This window comes from Mesoplodon mirus (assembly GCF_964341445.2).
Source record: "Mesoplodon mirus genome assembly, chromosome: 8".
In the NCBI taxonomy this organism is placed as follows: domain Eukaryota; kingdom Metazoa; phylum Chordata; class Mammalia; order Artiodactyla; family Ziphiidae; genus Mesoplodon; species Mesoplodon mirus.
Window position 1 is genome coordinate 53,577,314 of NC_138984.1, and position 20,200 is coordinate 53,597,513.

The window sequence follows — 20,200 nt, forward strand, 5'->3', positions numbered from 1 at the left end:
TTCAGAAGTACATCATTAAAAGAAAGTTCACAGCAAAATAGGTTCATAATAGTGAATAAAGCTTTTTAGATGTGTTTTATCCTTTTCCATATGTGACTATGGTAGATGTACCATGTCAACAAGGCTGGGCAAGCCTGCTGGATGAGGAGAGGCCACAGGGAGACGTCCCAGAAATATCAGTGACCCCAGGCAATGTCATGTGGTGCAGATGAGCCATCCCAGATAGGCTGACCTCATTCCCAAATTGCACAGAATCATGAGCAAATAAATGTTTTTGTTGTTTTAAGTCGCTAAGTATTGAGGTGGTTTGTTATATAACAAAAGCTAACTGAGTCAGTAATCAATTTATAAATCTCAATATTTTACATCCACTCTAATTATTAAGAACATATAGGGATTTCCCTGGTGGTACAGTGATTAAGAATCCTCCTGCCAATGCAGGGGACACGGGTTCGAGCCCTGGTCCAGGAAGATCCCACATGCTGTGGAGCAACTAAGCCCGTGTGCCACAACTACTGAGCCTGCGCTCTAGAGCCCGCAAGCCACAACTACTGAGCCCACGTGCCACAACCACTGAAGCCTGCACGCCTAGACTAGAGCCCGTGCTCCACAACAAGAGAAGCCCCCGCAATGAGAAGCCCGTGTACTGTAATGAAGAATAGCCCCCGCTCACTGCAACTAGAGAAAGCCTGTGCACAGCAATGAAGACCCAATGCAGCCAAAAATTAAAAAAGAACATATAGACTTGATGTATCTAGTGATAAGAACTATTCATCTATTTCTGTATACAATTTTATATTTTGAAAAAAATTACCTTTTGAACATGTAACTCTACATCTTGCTGCGTACAGCTTCCAATTTTCTGATTCACTTTTCTCACAACACCTTCCACATCTATGATGCTCTCTTTGTTAATGCTGTCGAAAGAAAAAAATGTCCAACTTTAATCATCTCATCAGAGGTGTCAGAATTCATTTGATGTTGCAACAGTAAAGCTGAATATATTAAACTCTTCTTTAACATAGTAAGCCACTTGAGATAAAGCCAGTCTCTTTAACCTATTTACAATAAGCTACTATGTAGCACACCTTGTGAGATTTCTTGAGGAGATGATTTTCCAGATTCCATAATTTAGTTACTATATATAAAATACTCTAGACATCAGGGGTAACAGGACCAGGACTGAACTGTGAAAAAGTCTTTCAATTATTATTTTATTTTATTTTTATTTTTATATTTATTTATTTTATTTGGCTGCGCCGGGTCATAGTTGCAGCACACAGGACCTTCATTGCCATGTGTGGGATCTAAGTTGTGGCATGTAGACTCTTAGTCGCGGCATGCATGCGGGATCTAGTTCCCTGACCGGGGAACGAACCCAGGCCCCCTGCATTGGGAGCTTGGAGTCTTAACTGCTGGACCACCAGGGAAGTCCTCAATTATTTATTAAAGAACATTTCCCTGCCTATAGTTGAAATTTACTAAGATCAGCATTTCCTATAAGGAGAAACACTGGCTTCAGTAAATGCAATTACTGGTATGTAATGGAATTAAATAATAGAAGGTCAACTGAAAAGATTTCAAGGTAATAAGAGGACATTAGGGTGCTGCGATTAAATCCTCATTGCCTATAGTTTCTGAGTACACACTGTCATTGGATTTGTGACAGATAGCCTATTGGAATGTGTAATTCTATTTAAGAATATCTATATGAAGCTTAATATATACTAAGAATAAAATAAATGCATCTCCTGACCAGTTTAATTTTGTAACAAACTTGAATTTTGAACACCAGACACTCAAATTCTGAGATAATTATTTGTGTCATAGTACATTTGTGGAAAAGGATAAGATTTAACTTTCAGATCTTGGAGAGTGATGTCGGTATGATGGCAGCTCAATTGGCCAAAGGCAATTCCCCGTGTAAAACTATTAATTAAAACTTGCAGGGACTTCCCTGGTGGCACAGTGGTTAAGAATCCACCTGCCAATGCAGAGGACACGGGTTGGAGCCCTGGTCTGGGAAGGCCCACATGCCACGGAGCAACTAAGCCCGTGTGCCACAAATACTGAGTCTGCGTGCCACAACTAATGAAGCTCATGCACCTAGAACCTGGACTCTGCAACAAGAGAAGCCAGCGCACCGCAACGAAGACCCAATGCAGCCATAAATAAACAAACAAACAAATAAATAAATTTATTAAAAAAAAAACTCTCAGGTGGTAACTGGAGCTGTAGAAGTGAGTTGAAAAGAGAAGGAAGGAAGAAAAATGCCAAAGTGACAACTGGGAAAGAGTGGATTTCCTGCGGCAGCTGGCGTAACAGAAAGGGCAAAAATGGATTAGGAAAATCTGTCCTGGACTCCCTGTTTACCTGCTATCATAAGCCCCAGTTAACTTTTGTGTTATGGTCTCATGGCTCAAGTCCCTACTTAAAATCCTGCAAGATGGATGACCAGAATCTAAACAAAGCAAAGCAACAAGATATAACTTTCCTAAGAAAAAGTCTATTCATTCTGATAAGGAACTGGGTCCTTAGTAGTTGTGGTGTGATTTGACAAGATTCCAGAAATCTAACAATACTTATTTTACACAGGAGAACACTACAATCCACTTCAACAAACATTTGGGTTGGAAAAGGATCATAATGAAGATAATAGGTGAAAAATGGTGAACTAAGACAGAAAAATTTTCACTTTGCTACACTGCCTGGAGTTCTATAACCTCTGTTACCAACTACCTTAAAAAAAAAATCAACAGTACACATACTTCTTGCACTCTCATAAATCTTCTGCACTAGACCTATTACCTAATATCTAGCTAAAAATCTTGTGTACTGAAGAAACTCAAAATTTATTATGGTAAAAGAGGTGGTTGGTGAACTAAAATAAGACTCCTCTGAGACATGAGGGGATCAAGGGCTTCAGTTTATTGATAAAAGGGCCTTCTAATACTGGGAATCTGGGGTCATTGAATCTTTCTTCAATATGACTGCCACCTACCATTGCTTCATCTGTTTGCATGGGTAAGCTTGATACCTGAGTATATAATTCAGACCTTGTGAGAATTCTGCTGCTTATCTCACATGTTTCTATGAGGAAGGTTTTCTCTTCCTTACTAATCAGTGTATTGCTTCATGGAGTAACCTGACCTGCCCCTACTAGAGCCCCACCCTGAGACGGTCCGGCTATGTCCCTGACTCACCTGGTTCTCTTACCTCACCCCCTTGGACTCCCTAGTAAGAGGAAGTTACTAGGAAGTTTTTTTCAAGCCAACTTCACGTTAAACATATCTACTCTTAAGGATTGAGCACTAAGCGAGTGTCCTTCCAAAAAGAAGCTGGAATGTGGTCAAATATACTGCCCAAGGCTAGCTGACAGTCCAATCGAAGAAAACAAAATTTTCTTTTCTTCCTCTCTCAAAAGTAACCAGATGACGCCTTTTATCCAGAACCTGAAACTTGAAACTAAGACTACCTTTAGTTCATTAATTCAATATTATGTGCTAAAATACTTGATCAGCTAGACTAGAAAACTACCACTAGTTTAAACATTGTTTCCAGTACTAAACAACTCACAAAAGAACTTCTGAAAACCTGACATATTTCTAAGCTAGGGCCAAAGCTAAACTTCTGCTATCACAAATTGCTCTACTGCATAAAGAAGGTGGGATTAACTAGATATAGAAGATTCCTATAATTAATTTTTTTGCCCTTCCGATCTCAGTATTTTTCCGTATTATTTCTAGCAGCTATATACTATTAATAGAATAGCAGACTTAGATCTTGGTAAAGTAATTTAGTTCTAATATCTCTATCTCTATATCCTCATCTATGTCTATCTATCCCTATTGTTGATGTGAATGAATTCAGAAGCAAAAAACATTAAAACAAAATTAAAAAGAGTCAAATTTATGAAAAAGGGTCAGACTAGAACTTGTTAGTTCAAACTAGTAAAAGATTATGCAGGCTTTATGTGTATATGTGTGTGTATAATTAGACTCAATTCAAGAGGTATTGGAATACTTGAATAAGCTAACTGCCAATAGAAGGATAAAATTCCACTTTGTAGAAAAAGTCTAACATGATTTTAACTGACACTGTGTGTTAAGATGGCTAAATACTATATTGTATATAGACTACAGGTTGACTGCTGCCATAAAAAGATCCTATTAAAGTCTGCTTTACATTTTGAAACTAATATGTCACTACGTCTTGTTATGTCTAACAGGCAACTAAAAGCCTTCAGTTTTTATAGATGATATGGCAGGAAATAAAAAACAAATCCATGGTGGAAGCTCCTGGGAGCTTCCTGGGAACTACTTTATAGTAGGAGAAATGGATGAAGTAAATTAAAAATATCTTTTCAAGAGCTGAGTCAGCTATTTTTATTATTACCAACACCTCCCAAAACACACTGTCACAGCGTTTTTTTATACCTCTTTCATTTTCCAACCAGCCTTTTACCCCCTGCATATAAGGAACCACTCTACAAATAAAATTAGTAGAGCCTTGATATTAAAAATGCCTTAATAAGCACAAAAGATTTTATGTCATCTATTAGGAACTGTCAACCGTTCAATTTCATTTGTTTACTTTGAACATAAACTGCCTTTAGGAAAAAAAATTGTAAAAATCTCCATTCTTTATATAAAGTAAATTATAAAAATATTTTGAGTGGGCTATCAAGTTTGTGGGCTTTTTCAATTTTTAAACAAATGATATAATGTATGAATTACTGAAGCATTTATAAAACACACAACTTGGGGCTTCCCTGGTGGCACAGTGGTTAAGAATCTGCCTGCCAATGCAGGGGACACGGGTTCAAGCCCTGGTCTGGGAAGATCCCACATGTCGTGGAGCAACTAGGCCCGTGAGCCACAACTACTGAGCCTGCGCGTCTGGAACCTGTGCTCCGCAACAAGAGAGGCCGCGACAGTGAGAGGCCTGCGCACGGTGACGAACAGTGGCCCCCGCTCGTCGCATCTAGAGAAAGCCCTCGCACAGAAACGAAGACCCAACACAGCCCAAAATAAATAAAATAAATTAAAAAAAGCAACATAAAAACCCCATGCAACTTGGGGAGAAAAACAAACAGTACTCGGTTATCTGAAGGAATAAAATACCATCTTTCCAACATGAGTGCCATACGGTTTACTATTTAGGGCCTCCCTAATAACCACAGGGATACTTCCGTTATCTGTAGTTCTATCAATCTTGATTGTAAGTTTTCATGTCTATATTACGTAAGAAGCAACAGACTAAAAAAAATGTGTTGGAACTATTAGAAGCAGGCACAACTGTTATATTAAGTAACAGCTGACTGCTGAAGAATATATATTAAAAAACAAAGCAAGGGCTTCCCCGGTGGTGCACTGGTTGAGAGTCCGCCTGCCGATGCAGGGGACACGGGTTCGTGCCCCGGTCCGGGAAGATCCCACATGCCGCGGAGCGGCTGGGCCCGTGAGCCATGGCCGCAGAGCCTGCGCGTCTGGAGCCTGTGCTCCGCAATGGGAGAGGCCACAACAGTGAGAGGCCCGCGTACCGCAAAAAACAAAAACAAAAACAAAAAAAAAAAAAACAAAGCAAAACAAACAAAAACATGAAAGTGGCAAACACCACATTATAATCTAGCACAGTAATAGACATTCACAATAGTGGCCTTGTGCCATTAAGGAAAAGGAAGAATGTAAAAAAACAGGCTTCAAAGAGTCTGTTAAAGTTGTCAAAATAGTTTCAGTACTTGAAGGAAGTAAGCTTCACAGTCTAAAATAATGCACTACTGCGTACTGCCTTATTCTTTAATGTTGTATATCATCACATACACACTGCAAACCTACAGTGGGTATTATGCATTGTAAAGAGATTTAAAAAAAACAGATACACAAAATTTGACTATGAAACATTAGGGTTGATTTCTTATCAAATACAGCAGAATTTATCCATTTCTTATCAAATACAGCAGAATTTATCCAAAACTGGCCTCTTCAAATTGACTACTCAAGGTAAGGACGTAGGGGTTATAAACACATTTCAAAATCAGCACTGCCTAAAACAATCTTAAAACAACTTATCTGGAATTACTTCTTGGTTTTGTCACACAAATCAGTTTTTGGGGGGCAAATCTCACTTATACCTATTGTTTACTATCCTTCAGAAATGCTGAAGATCATGACAGAACTCTAGGTGGGAGAGAAGAAGAGACTTAAAAAAAACCCCCCAAAAACGAAATGAATGGCATCAGAGGTCCAAGAAAGTAACATGCTTCAAAAAGGAGAGAATACTTAAATATATAAACTATAGGGTTAATAGACAGACATTAACCTCACATATAGGCTTAATAATAATAGCTATAGATAGTTAATATATCAACTATAGGGTTGAGCAGCTATCTACATTTTTGATAATCTGATTTACTTTACCAGTAAAAAAAAATGGGGAGTATGCACCTCAATATGTATATATTTTATTTATTTTAAAATTATATACATGTAATACTAAATGTAAATATTAGCTTTAGGCAAATATAAACTTGGAGATTCATAATTAGCAATAATGATCCATAATTAGCAATAGCAAATCCATACTTCACAGTTTTCCTGATAATTTCTATCTAGCTAAGGGAGTAATGAAATCTTGTCAGATCTGACTGGATTATCATTAAAACACCACCACCACCATTTCATAATATGGCTGATACAAAGATCCCACACGGTAAGTGTCAGTGTTAGCATTTTCTTGTTGTGCATATGTTTTAAGTTTTACCTTCATTCTATAGTCTCTTGATAGAAATCCTTTGTCCATTTTCTGAGGGTCAGTCTGTTATTTTAATAAATATAAATAAATATAATCCCCCCAAACCAGTTAGCCAGGCACAGTAAACTTCAATTGGCTACAATATGCAGAAAGTGAACCAGAGGGTTGGGGTACCAGTGTTAGCACCTTTGTGTTACTGGAATCCTGCAGTCTTCCTTCAGAGACCTTACATGCTATAAGTGACGTGTGACCTTCTGAAATGCAATCCAAGTGATAGGCCCAGTGTTTATCTATAAATTAACTATTAGAAAAACTCAAAATTTTTCTTACACTTTCAGATCAAAAAGGAAGGAAGGAAAGGAAAGAAACAAGTTTAATTATTTTCTTTCCTTCAGTGGGTAATCTTGAGCAAATCACACTTTGGAGAACACTGGGATAGGGCATAAGAATCACAACGACTGAGAAAAGGCTGTTGGTGAGGGTAGCTGATTTATAGGTGAAAAGGAATTTAACAGTATGGGACTCTAGTCAAAGAGGTCACCATCTTGCATACAAATGGTGGAGAAATAGATCTGGGAAAGAAGTACTTCATCTATTTTGTTGTCACTGGGTCCCAGTGGGAGGTTCTGACTCTGACAAGTCCTCTTGGAGAACAAAGAATAATCACCCCCAATTCACACTACCCCTCACCAGTGAGGGATGGAAAATGGCAAGGTTTGCTCTTATATATATATATATATATATATATTTTTTAAAGAAGATGTTGGGGGTAGGAGTTTATTAATTAATTAATTTATTTTTGCTGTGTTGGGTCTTCATTTCTGTGCGAGGGCTTTCTCTAGTTGTGGCAAGCGGGGGCCACTCTTCATCGCGGTGTGCGGGTCTCTCTTGTTGTGGAGCACAGGCTCCAGACGTGCAGGCTCAGTAGTTGTGGCTCACGGGCCTAGTTGCTCTGCGGCATGTGGGATCCTCCCAGACCAGGGCTCGAACCCGTGTCCCCTGCATTAGCAGGCAGATTCTCAGCCACTGCGCCACCAGGGAAGCCCCTGCTCTTATATCTTTAAGTTATTTCTTAAACAGTGTTTTCTAAACATTATTTCAAAAACTTATTTTTTTATTGTAAAAGAATATACTTTTCTATTGTTAACAATTCCAATGTTAAATAACGTGTAAATTTAAAATTTTAAGTTCCCCATCATATACCCAACCCCTTCTTCCTATAATCACTGTTTACTATACTCCTCCACATTTTTTTTCATTTGCAAAAAATATGGAATGCATCATAAATTTTGTGTCATTCTTCTACATTAGTTTTGTTCATGTTCTCCATATTTAAGGTTGAAGAAGCAGTTTTATTTTTACAGCTCAAATGAAACTGATCTTAATATATACAAATACCTAAAGTATTATTATTCCCATGTCACTCTGGCAATTTCCTTTTATGTTCCAGTTCCTGTGTGAAGGTAGGTGCTACTAACAATTTATAGTTGAAAAAACTGAGACTCTGAAAGGTCAAGTAATTAGCCCGAGATCACACAGCTAGTAAGATCATGTACTGGATACTGCACTCGACAGTTCTGTTACAGACTTACAAATTAGCACCAAATTTTAAATACTCCAGAATGCAACATCAGCTCACTTTGAAATAATGCATTCTCATTTTTAGAAGCTCATGAGCTGCCAGATTCCTTTATAGCTTATGTGAAAGAAACTGAAAATAACAGGCCCTTCACAAATAGTTTTCAAAATGCCCAAGAATCATACTGCCTTCTCCGGTAACGCTGATGTATCTTGATGTTCTGTTGTTGCCAGCCTCAACATATATACATCAGAATCTTTGTATAAAAGAGAACAAAGTTATTACTTAAAGTTATATTTAGCTTAGAAGAATTAATCCCATAAACTAGGAATTTTTTTTTTTTTAAACTAGGAACTTTTGACACCAGATTTTAGACCTACTTTTTTTTTTTTTTTTTTTTTTTTTTTTTGCGGTACGCAGGCCTCTCACTGTTGTGGCCTCTCCCGTTGAGGAGCACAGGCTCCGGACGCGCAGGTTCAGCTGCCATGGTTCACGGGCCTAGCCACTCTGTGGCATGTGGGATCTTCCCGGACCGGGGCACGAACCCGTGTCCCCTGCATCGGCAGGCGGACTCTCAACCACTGCGCCACCAGGGAAGCCCTAGACCTACTTTTAAAGCACATATTTATCAAAGTTTTCAATACAAATGTTGAACTGGACAGGGCCAATATAGGAGTTCTGTTTCTGATCCAATAGATAAGTACCTCATTCCAACAAAGAGGTATAAACTATCTAGGTACAGTTGTTCAAAGAGCTGCAATCCAGAACACTATAATAACCTCGCCTATGTTCACCAACTTATCCACATGATGCTCAAGGGGTACCCAAATGCTCACCACCCTCTGGGCCTCAACTGTGGATGATATATACATATACTTCCATCATAGGACCTGTAACATGCCTCTGCATGCAGTTGTTTGTTTATTTATTTTTTTTTATTTGTTTGTGTTATTATTGCAGATTTAACGCTTATTACTTATATAACGTGGTTAAACAACATATAGGTATATAAAGTAAAAGATGGCTCCCATTCTATGCTCCCATCCTTGACAATACAGAATGCATCCTTTTAAGCTTTCCATAATACAGGTACAAACATACACACATAGGGCGTTTAAAAAATTTTTGGTAGAATATATGTAACATAAAATTTGCCATTTTAACCAGTTTTGAGTGTACACTTCAGTGACATTAATCCTTTCACATTGTTGTGCAACTATCACCACCATCCGTTTCCAGAACTTTTTCATCATCCCAAACAGAAGCTCTGTACCCATTCCATTCCATGGTAACTCCCCTCGCCCCTTCCCTCTAGGCCCTGGCAACCATCATTCTACTTTCTTTTTTTTTTTTTTTTTTTTTTTTTTTATTAGTTTCTGCTTTATAACAAAGTGAATCAGTCATACACATACATCTGTTCCCACATCCCTTCCCTCATGCATCTCCCTCCCTCCCACCCTCCCCATCCCACCCCTCCAGGCGGTCACAAGGCACCGAGCTGATCTCCCTGTGCTATGCGGCCGCTTCCCACCATCTATCTACCCCACGTTTGGTAGTGTATATATGTCCATGCCTCTCTTTCGCTTTGTCACAGCTTACCCTTCCCCCTCCCCATATCCTCAAGTCCATTCTCAAGTAGGTCTGTGTCTTTATTCCCGTTTTACCCCTAGGTTCTTCATGCCATTTTTTTTTTTTTAAATTCCGTATATGTGTGTTAGCATACGGTATTTGTCTTTCTCTTTCTGACTTACTTCACTCTGTATGACAGACTCTAGGTCTATCCACCTCATTACAAATAGCTCAGTTTCGTTTCTTTTTATGGCTGAGTAATATTCCATTGTATATATGTGCCACATCTTCTTTATCCATTCATCCGATGATGGACACTTAGGTTGTTTCCAGCTCCGGGCTATTGTGAATAGAGCTGCAATGAACATTTTGGTACATGTCTCTTTTTGAATTATGGTTTTCTCAGGGTATATGCCTAGTAGTGGGATTGCTGGGTCATATGGTAGTTCTATTTTTAGTTTTTTAAGGAACCTCCATACTGTTCTCCATAGTGGCTGTACCAATTCACATTCCCACCAGCAGTGCAAGAGTGTTCCCTTTTCTCCACACCCTCTCCAGCATTTATTGTTTCTAGATTTCTTGATGATGGCCATTCTGACTGGTGTGAGATGATATCTCATTGTAGTTTTGATTTGCATTTCTCTAATGATTAATGATGTTGAGCATTCTTTCATGTGTTTGTTGGCAGTCTGTATATCTTCTTTGGAGAAATGCCTATTTAAGTCTTCTGCCCATTTTTGGATTGGGTTGTTTGTTGTTTTGCTATTGAGCTGCATGAGCTGTTTATAAATTTTGGAGATTAATCCTTTGTCAGTTGCTTCATTTGCAAATATTTTCTCCCATTCTGAGGGTTGTCTTTTGGTCTTGTTTATGGTTTCCTTTGCTGTGCAAAAGCTTTGAAGTTTCATTAGGTCCCATTTGTTTATCTTTGTTTTTATTTCCATTTCTCTAGGAGGTGGGTCCAAAAGGATCTTGCTGTGATTTATGTCATAGAGTGTTCTACCTATGTTTTCCTCTAAGAGTTTGATAGTTTCTGGCCTTACATTTAAGTCTTTAATCCATTTTGAGCTTATTTTTGTGTATGGTGTTAGGGAATGATCTAATCTCAAACTTTTACATGTCCTTGTCCAGTTTTCCCAGCACCACTTATTGAAGAGGCTGTCCTTTCTCCACTGTACATTCCTGCCTCCTTTATCAAAGATAAGTTGGCCATATGTGCATGGGTTTATCTCTGGGCTTTCTATCCTGATCCACTGATCTATCTTTCTGTTTTTATGCCAGTACCACACTGTCTTAATTACTGTAGCTTTGTAGTATAGTCTGAAGTCAGGGAGCCTGATTCCTCCAGCTCCGTTTTTCGTTCTCAAGATTGCTTTGGCTATTCGGGGTCTTTTGTTTTTCCAAACAAATTTTGAAATTTTTTGTTCTAGTTCTGTGAAAAATGCCAGTGGTAGTTTGATAGGGATTGCATTGAATCTGTAGATTGCTTTGGGTAGTTTGTTTATTTTTGTCCTGTCCCCAAATTAAGTTCCTTATGTGATGATATACAGCGTCACTGAATACCCGAGCCTAGCAGAGTGTCTAGACTGGAGCAGGTGCTAATAAAAGTTTTCTAAATCAATGAACCTTCTTCTGAGAATTATTTTGATATTTACAGTTCTAAAAATTAACATACAAACTGAAAATTTAACCTACCAAGTAAGTAAAATAGTTATTTTCAGGTGAAAGATCTAGAAAGGAAAGAAAATAAACTTGTATGCAGCTAGGTGACTCATTAGAGAATGAGAAATATACTTGTGACTCACAAGCTACCAATAAATAACCTAACCACAATGACTAATATGAAGAAAAAGAAAAAAAATACATACATATACAAATTATAGCCTGAGTAAGCCTTTTATTCAGAATCCGAACATCGCTATGCTAGGGGTGGGAGGTGTTACATAAGCATGAAGAGCAAAATTCAGTTTTTAACACCTGCTCTTCAAATGAACTGTAGCCTTTTACAACACTTTAATTTTAAACTTAAAAACCTGCGTTTACATTCACTACAGTGAATACAGTTTACATTCACTATAGTCCTTAATAGCAGTCAATACAAAAAGGCCTACAGGGCCACCTTTAAAAAAACTTGTCTTGGGCTTCCCTGGTGGCACAGTGGTTGAGAGTCTGCCTGCCAATGCAGGGGACACAGGTTCGTGCCCCGGTCCGGGAAGATCCCACATGCCGCAGAGCGAGTAGGCCCGTGAGCCATGGCCGCTGAGCCTGCGCGTCCGGAGCCTGTGCTCCGCAACGGGAGAGGCCACAACAGTGAGAGGCCTGTGTACTGCAAAAAAAAAACACTTGTCTTTTCAAGGCTCAACCATAACTAACACAAACTACTCTGCTCATTATTTTTAAATGGCACTAAATAAACAATAATTTTAAAAGGAAAAAAGGGATGACTTCTTGCCTCAGCTCAAACACCAGCTACTAAACATTAGAACATTAATGTCAACGTAAGATGGGGATCCAGAAACACTGGCCTGGATAGGTATCCCATCTTCCTGCTTCCAGACAAATTTCATTTAAAGACCTCAAACCATTTCAGATACACAATTAAGAATCCGTTCTTAAAGATCTCTAGGGAATGAGATGTGCCAACCTTCCCATGTAACTCATTTAGTTGTTTCATTTCTGTATGCATTTAACCATGAGAAAATTGATCTTTCCAACAAACTGATTACAATAATGTGTTGAAGAGTCCTGTGGCACTTAAATCCAATTAGTGAATCAACTTTTCGGATTAGTATTTTGATGAATTGGATATTCCTAGGAAAGATAATTTGGGGAAAATTGACCCCATATTAAGCTTTAATGTAGCTCTTAAGTAAAATACTAAAAAGCTAGAAACTGCTAGTGGTACAATCTAGTCAGTAAGGGAAAGATAAACACCTCAGATTTAATATCTAAAGTAAATGCTAAGATAGTTATCTATTTAAGATATTAAAAGTGACCTCACAGTTTGCCTCTTAAATGATTAGGAAACCCCAGCTGGAACTATCTGATTTGATATTTTTAATAGTGGAGTCCTTGCTTTTTTCCACCTGGTATATGGCCAGAGGGAATAGAGTTAAATGTAGGGCCTCATGGAATTAACATATAAATACCATCATTTCTCCCACTTTTTTGTGTAGGAGTTCACATGTTTTAAATGTCCAGTCTCTTTGGGTTGCCCTTCAAGACGGAAATACCTTGAGAATAAATAAACAGTCCTTAGGCACTCCCCTAGCACTAAAGATAATTACAAGCATTTAATATAAAAAAAGATCTAAGACAGTGTGAAAATTAAATGAGGATAAGAAATGGCCTTTTCCTCATGAACGTATTTCTAGCTATGCTGTTTTCTAAACCAAAGATTCTAGCATAATGGTTAGTTGGCTTACTAAGTAAACTGCTAGCCTCCCAAAGTGAATGTGTTACTAAATATTCATTTGAATTATCTCATGTTTCACTGATCCTCAAATTTCTAAAGTAAGATAAAAACATCTATAAGTAAGAATTTTTGCTTTACTTAATATGTAATAGAAGCCACTAGGCATTTATATGTTGCTGCTCATATGCTGTTTTTAATCATAATAGAAGGCTGATAATATATTAAGCAATGAAACTCACAGAATTTTCCAAATTTTTATTTTCTTATTATAATTATACTCAGAAACTAAGGGATAAAGAGGAATGAGATCCTGAAAAGTTCAGTGAAACAATGAAAAGAGGTGGCCTATAAACCTCTATTTTCATTACAAAAGTGGAATATATTCTACTGGGCCCAGCTGAGGAATAAAAATCAACTGTTCTGCCACAAATACACAATACACTCTTTAAGCTTGGTGTCAGATTATGGGATCAAGAGTATATGGGGCAGGGAGTTAGTAGGGCATCTGCAGGGAAAAAGAAACAAAGAGACAGAGAACAGTGGATAAGGATGCAGTGAGAGTAGCTGTAGGAATGGAACTGGCGTTGTGTGAAGTCAAAAGGGACAGAAAAAACTAGGAGAAAATGGGGAGATTGATAAAAAAAACTACAAGTCTTGATGAGGTCCAACAGAAGATTAGGAGGCATTAGAGGTAGAAAGGTGGAAATTATGGTTAGAGAGAATGGCTACTGGAGTTTAAAATGAAATTCTAAGGGGCAAAATCCAAGCTGTGGCCACAGGAGTGAGCTGTCAAAGTGAAGCAATGGTGAAGACAGGGGAGGAAAAAGTAAGGAATTTTAAGGCCAACTTGTTCCATATAGTCACTTGAGAACATTTAGAATGAGAGGATTACTCGGAATAGGAGGAGCAGAATCCTATCAGCCAGAAAAATAAAATGGTTTCAGTAAAACAACCTATTTCAATCTTTGGGCTTTTCATGAACTCAAAAGGTTGGAACTTCTCTCCAATTTACTCAACATAGTAAGCAAGTTTAGGAGATACTACAACTGTCTATCCAAATCCCTCTCCCCTTCTTCATTGCTAACAGAACCCCACCCCTGTTCAGTATCCACACTTTCCCTGGCCAAGTGCTCTAAGGGAGCTCCAGAGAGTGAGTTGTGTTTAGTCCCAGCCCATCCTGGGAATTTACTCCAGATTGATGGTGTCTTTTCCACAGAATTTCTAAAACTAGAAACTCTGAAGTCATTTTCCACCTCTTTCTTTTCCTCACCTCCACACATAAGCAGTCAGCAAACAGATAAGACTCTTATATTTGGACCCACTCACTGCGCAAGCATCATTATCTCTTTTAAGAGTATAGTTTTGCTTTAACACTTGTTTTGAAAATGTGAATTAATTCCAACACAATTGATATATTAGGTAGCAATCTGAGCATAATGAGAATTTTGTGTTTGCCTATACCAGATTTCACCTGTGAGAAACACTGGGTCAATGCAGACAACTGTACTCAGGTGAACTTAGCCACACAGGAATACATAAAACACACACACCTCAAACATCTACCTGGGTTACAAGCCACACCCATCCTCATCTGGGGTCCCACTTTCCTTCCAATTTCAGACAGCCTTCCTTGTACCACCTGATAATAATTTCCAAGCTGCAACTCTTCTGATACCCACTTCCACTCAGAAACAGTATGTCTTTGTAAAGATAAAGTGAGAGGTTTATTGTATTCATGTATTTCTCCACCATTCAATATGTATAAAACTATTCTATGTTTTTAATAAAATTAGGTTCTTTTTATAAAACTATGTTGCTGATGAAGGTTGTTTTTTTTTTTTTTTTTTTTTGCTGTACGCGGGCCTCTCACTGCTGTGGCCTCTCCCGTTGCGGAGCACAGGCTCCGGACACACAGGCTCCGCGGCCATGGCTCGTGGGCCCAGCCGCTCCGCGGCATGTGGGATCTTCCGGGATCGGGGCACGAACCCGCGTCCCCCGCATCGGCAGGCGGACTCTCAACCACTGCGCCACCAGGGAAGCCCTGAAGGTTGTTTTTGTTTTTGGCTGCACCAGGATCTTAGTTCCCCGACCAGGGATCAAACCCATGTCACCTGAATTGGGAGCGCAGAGTCTTAACCACTGGACCGCCAGGTAAGTCCCTGAAGTTTTTGACTGTTGTGCTATTTACCTATTTTCTGCATAAACCTTAAGGTTTTTATTTCATACTTTTGCATAGCACAGTATTTTTTTAGGAATGCATTTATTACAATAACAGAACTGACTGAATATTAGCACCACTCTACAAAAAGTTAACCCAAAAGGACACCCATACCTCAATGTCTAAGATCTCCTCCTTTGCTGACAACAGAGCAATTCTAGCAGACAGAAGTTTAGTTTGTACAAGTGTGTTACAAAGAGCGTGATATGTTAAGGAACAGCATCAGTTATCCATACAGCCAAGCTCTTTCATTTCCTTCCTGAGTCCAGAATCTTGGTAAAGGATAAATTCCTATTTTAAATTCTGAGTGTGGTCTTATTTCCACATCACTTGCATACACCACACAGCTGCTTTGTTGACTGACTTTGTGTTTTACTTCTCACAGCAAGAGTGATAAGAATATGTATAAGATGCATTGTGTGGCAGTGCTGATGATGATAAGGAAAAGGCAACAGATTAAGCAAAAGAAGATGTAAATTTGCCTAGTGAGTTTTAGGTTTCATATTTATAATTATAGCTATCAAATATTTTTATATTAAAATTATTCAAGAAAAATAACTGTCTTTGCAAACATGAAACTCTACTTTCTAACTACCTTCCCTCCACCCCACTGTTTTTATTGCATGCTTTTTAACAATGGGGTGATTCCTTAGGAAGGCAACTACTGCTTTATGCTAGAGGAGACAAGCTCATTAGCATTACTGATGGTTAGAAAAACATTTCATTCTTTCTTTGGAACTGTTTTTAGCATCAATTTATGACAAAACAAAAATCTTTTTTTATTACTTTATGATCAGCTATACTTTTTAAAACCAAAATTATTATTTTTCACCAGTTTTCATTCTCAATAACTTGGGGACAGTATTTAAAAGTCATTATCACCCTCAAGAAAAAAATAGCTATCTACTCCTTGAGGATATATACCAGAATAAACTGCACACTCTAGAAAAGATACTTTTGAGGCAAAAAGCAACAGGGTTTCCCTTTCCCAGTCACCAACATATTTCAATGACATTAAGGTTGTATTCTAAGTGAGCTACATATAATGTGGAGGGCTTTGAACTAATATCCTTATATAATCTTAGAGAGACAGGATGACACAGAAGCATGAGCCTAGAGTCAAAGAGACCTTAGTATTTTAAGTATCAACGTTCTTATCTGTAAAAAATGAATAGACAAGAAAAAAAAAAAAAGACAAAATGGTATCCACACGTCACAGTACTGCTATGAGGACCAAGGGGGAAAATGCAAGTATGGCACTCTGCAGCTCCATACTTAGTATACAGTAATAGTTAGCTATTATTGCTGCTACTGTTATAATCAAATCTGTTATTTCCCCTGTACATGAGATAGGGAAGCTACTGGTGACCACTGCACTGAACCTTTACTGGGGTGCACCCCCTAAATATAAAAATTCATGGTAGATACTGGAAAGCTTGGCAAGATAAAGTAAGGGCAATCATCATACTAAATTTTAATTGTAGATTAAGTTTCTTAAATATTAAAAATAATATTTCACATGCAATAAAAGTCCAAGTGTAGGTGTGTATGGGGGAGCTTTTTTCCATGGCCTTTCATTTAAAAAATATAAGGCACCTGCTACAGGGGTCACTGAAGAGTACCCCATCATAATTTATATAATCTACTCAATATACACAAGATAATGATGGAAGGTTAGCAGCATACCCTTTGTATGAATAGTGGTTTTTACCTTTTATTTTACATTGTTTTAGGCACCACAGTTTTAAGCCCCTCAAAGTGCTTTTTTATACTAGATTGTCACAATAAATGCCTAAAATATGTAAGAAATCCTATTCTATATTGATATATGCTGACTGTTATTATTAATAGTACAGATAAACTTGAGAGTTGGTGAAAGCTAGGTGATGACCAAAATTATAATTTTAGGTGGTCAATAGCTCATATATTTCAAAATGATTTCCATTTGATTCTTATTTACCCCCTTCTCCTCTCCCCCTCAAAAATGAATAATGGTGAAAAAGACATATTCTAAGCTTTTCTTTCTCATATTTACATATTCTAATAGCAACAAAAACTATTAAAATTTAAACACTTACAGAAACTTGAGTATTAAAGGTTTTCAGCAAAACTGGCAACAAATTTATTAGCTTTCTGGTTATCAGCAATAATTTGTTGAATCTTACTGTACTCAATGAGAAATGTGCTCCCTAGATCTACATAGCTACCCATATTCAAATTAATAATTTTAAAATCCTAGGCAAGGTATAATAAAAGATTAGTTGAAAAGAGGACAGGCTATAAAGTTGCTACATACTAGTTTTTCAAGTAACGTACCAACATAAAATGCTTTGATGATATAAACTAACAATTCATTGAGGCAAAGAACTCAAAATGCCCAAACATGAGAAACCATATATTTGCCAGTTAAATCAAAACAGCACCCAAAAAACATCAATTGTGTAAATATTTTTTGAAATAATAAACCACCTTTTCACAATAAAAATCTGTATTCCAATTCCAAGACAGGCACAGACTTGGTTTATATGTCAAGTAACTTCTTTCAATTACAGTGAATTAGTGCCACACCCAATCTCAGACTTTAATATTTCCCAGGCAAGTAGAAATAAAAATGGTCAAAGAAGGGTCTTAGCTGTAAAGAATGAAGTAAGACTAACATACAGTAAACAATTTATGAAGTCATGTGCCTAGTCAGTGAGGAGCCGAGTCTCTGGGCCACTCTTATACTCCATTGCCCATTGGCACGTTGTAGAAATTAAAGGTTTAAATCATCCTAGTAGTTCTATGATGACTTATTTTGTGAACTCAGTTTTCTTCACAAAAACCCCAAGAATTTTAAGGTCAAAATAAGCTTGGTAAGAATTAAGCACAACTAAATATGGCATAGATCAGTGGCCTCTCTTGGCAGTATCAGGGACCCTCAGTAAACACTTAAATTAGTTTTATCATGTTACTTAAATACCTACAAGTATAAAACTAGTAGAAATAAATGCCTTATGGTTATAGCCCTTAACTTGAAATCAAAGCGAATTTTTACAGTCTTTTTTTTTTTTCTGGGCCATGCTGCTCAGCTTGTGGGATCTTAGTCCCCAGACCAGGGATTGAACCCGGGCCCATGGCAGTGAAAGTGTGGAGTCCTAACCAATGGACAGCCAGGGAACTCTCCTCAAACATAATTTTTTTTTTTTTTTTTGCGGTACGCGGGCCTCTCACTGCTGTGGCCTCTCCCGTTGCGGAGCACAGGCTCCGGACGCGCAGGCTCAGCGGCCATGGCTCACGGGCCCAGCCGCTCCGCGGCATGTGGGATCTTCCCGGACTGGGGCACGAACCCATGTCCCCTGCATCAGCAGGCAGACTCTCCACCACTGCGCCACCAGGGAAGCCCCTCTCAAAGCGAATTTTTAAAGAAAATTGAAACAAATATTAAAAACAACAAAATTCAAATTAACAATATTAATTTAAGGTTTGTTAAAACTAAATTGCTGACATTTGGTTTACTATATAAAGCTGTAGCCTCATATCCAGTTCTAGATTTAATTTTCTGTATTTTTATTTTAATACTAGTAATATGAAGAATGCTTGTTCATAATTCCATAAAACATTAACTTTGAAGTTGACTCAGGATAATTAGGCCTCATAATTAACCAAAGTTCTGCAAAGAGCAACCAAGAATGACAATTTAAATAAAATATCAGTTGATAATTTTATAAAACTATCTTATTCCAGTGAAAGTTAATAATGTAGTATTGTTAATTGAAATTTGAATCAAATGGGTATCTAATCTGATAAATACTAGAACTGGAAATAGAAACATTTTTCCTTGTATGGAAACTATTGTACTATTAGTTATATGCTGCCCCTATACAGATGAAAATAGGATTCAATAAATACGCTTGAGTGGCACAGGCTTTTAAAGTTCATAATACTTCTTAACTACCAAGTACCACCTAGTAACCCAACTTGTCAGCATGTCACTATTCAAACTACAGTGAAATCTTCATTTGTATAGAACATGGATATCATCGGCTTCAGTTGGCATGAACACAATTTACACAGCAGTTCTCTGCTGTAAGTTAGCCTATAAAATGACATGGCATAGTATCCTTATGTAACTTTAAGATAATCACCAAAATGTACACTAAAATTTAAAAAAATATAGGAAACTTCCAATCTCCCAAGAACACATTTGTGGACCCCAGAGAAATGAAAAGAGAAACCAATCAGTGAGGATCATGAAGAACATGGGCTTAATAAGCTAAGTGACAAAGAATGAGGATTTAATGAATAAAACTAAAGCCTTTAAAATAAGAAGTAAAATTAGAAAAGAGGTCATTGTAGACATGGAGAGACTGTCCAAGTATGGACTTTTTAGGAAGAGGATTTTGAAGGATGAAGAAAAAAACCAACACATGTTTTTCCTAAAAGTTCTGAAAGTTCTTTAGAATTTATATTACAATTTCACTTGATTTATTATTATTTATAAATAGAGCAGGTAATTTTCAAAGTAAAATTTTTCTGTTCTTGATCTTCTTCTTTAAAAATTGGTACTTTGAATATAAGATCATACTACTGCCTTTCTATCAGAAAGGACGTGTGCTTTAGACTTGTTACCAAGGAAGATCAGGATTTCTGAACTACCCTAGAAGTATAGCAAAATCACATAAAG

General features: G+C 37.6%; 1 protein-coding gene across 2 annotated transcripts in view; it reads right to left on the bottom strand.

The window, feature by feature from the left end:
- Nucleotides 1–20,200, bottom strand: part of DARS1 (aspartyl-tRNA synthetase 1) — a 68,312-nt gene that overhangs the window by 29,743 nt on the left and 18,369 nt on the right. For both annotated transcript variants that reach the window (XM_082630758.1, XM_082630757.1), the window contains exon 5: nucleotides 815–917. In XM_082630758.1, the coding sequence (XP_082486884.1) occupies nucleotides 815–917 (103 nt within the window). The remainder of the gene's footprint in view (nucleotides 1–814; nucleotides 918–20,200) is intronic.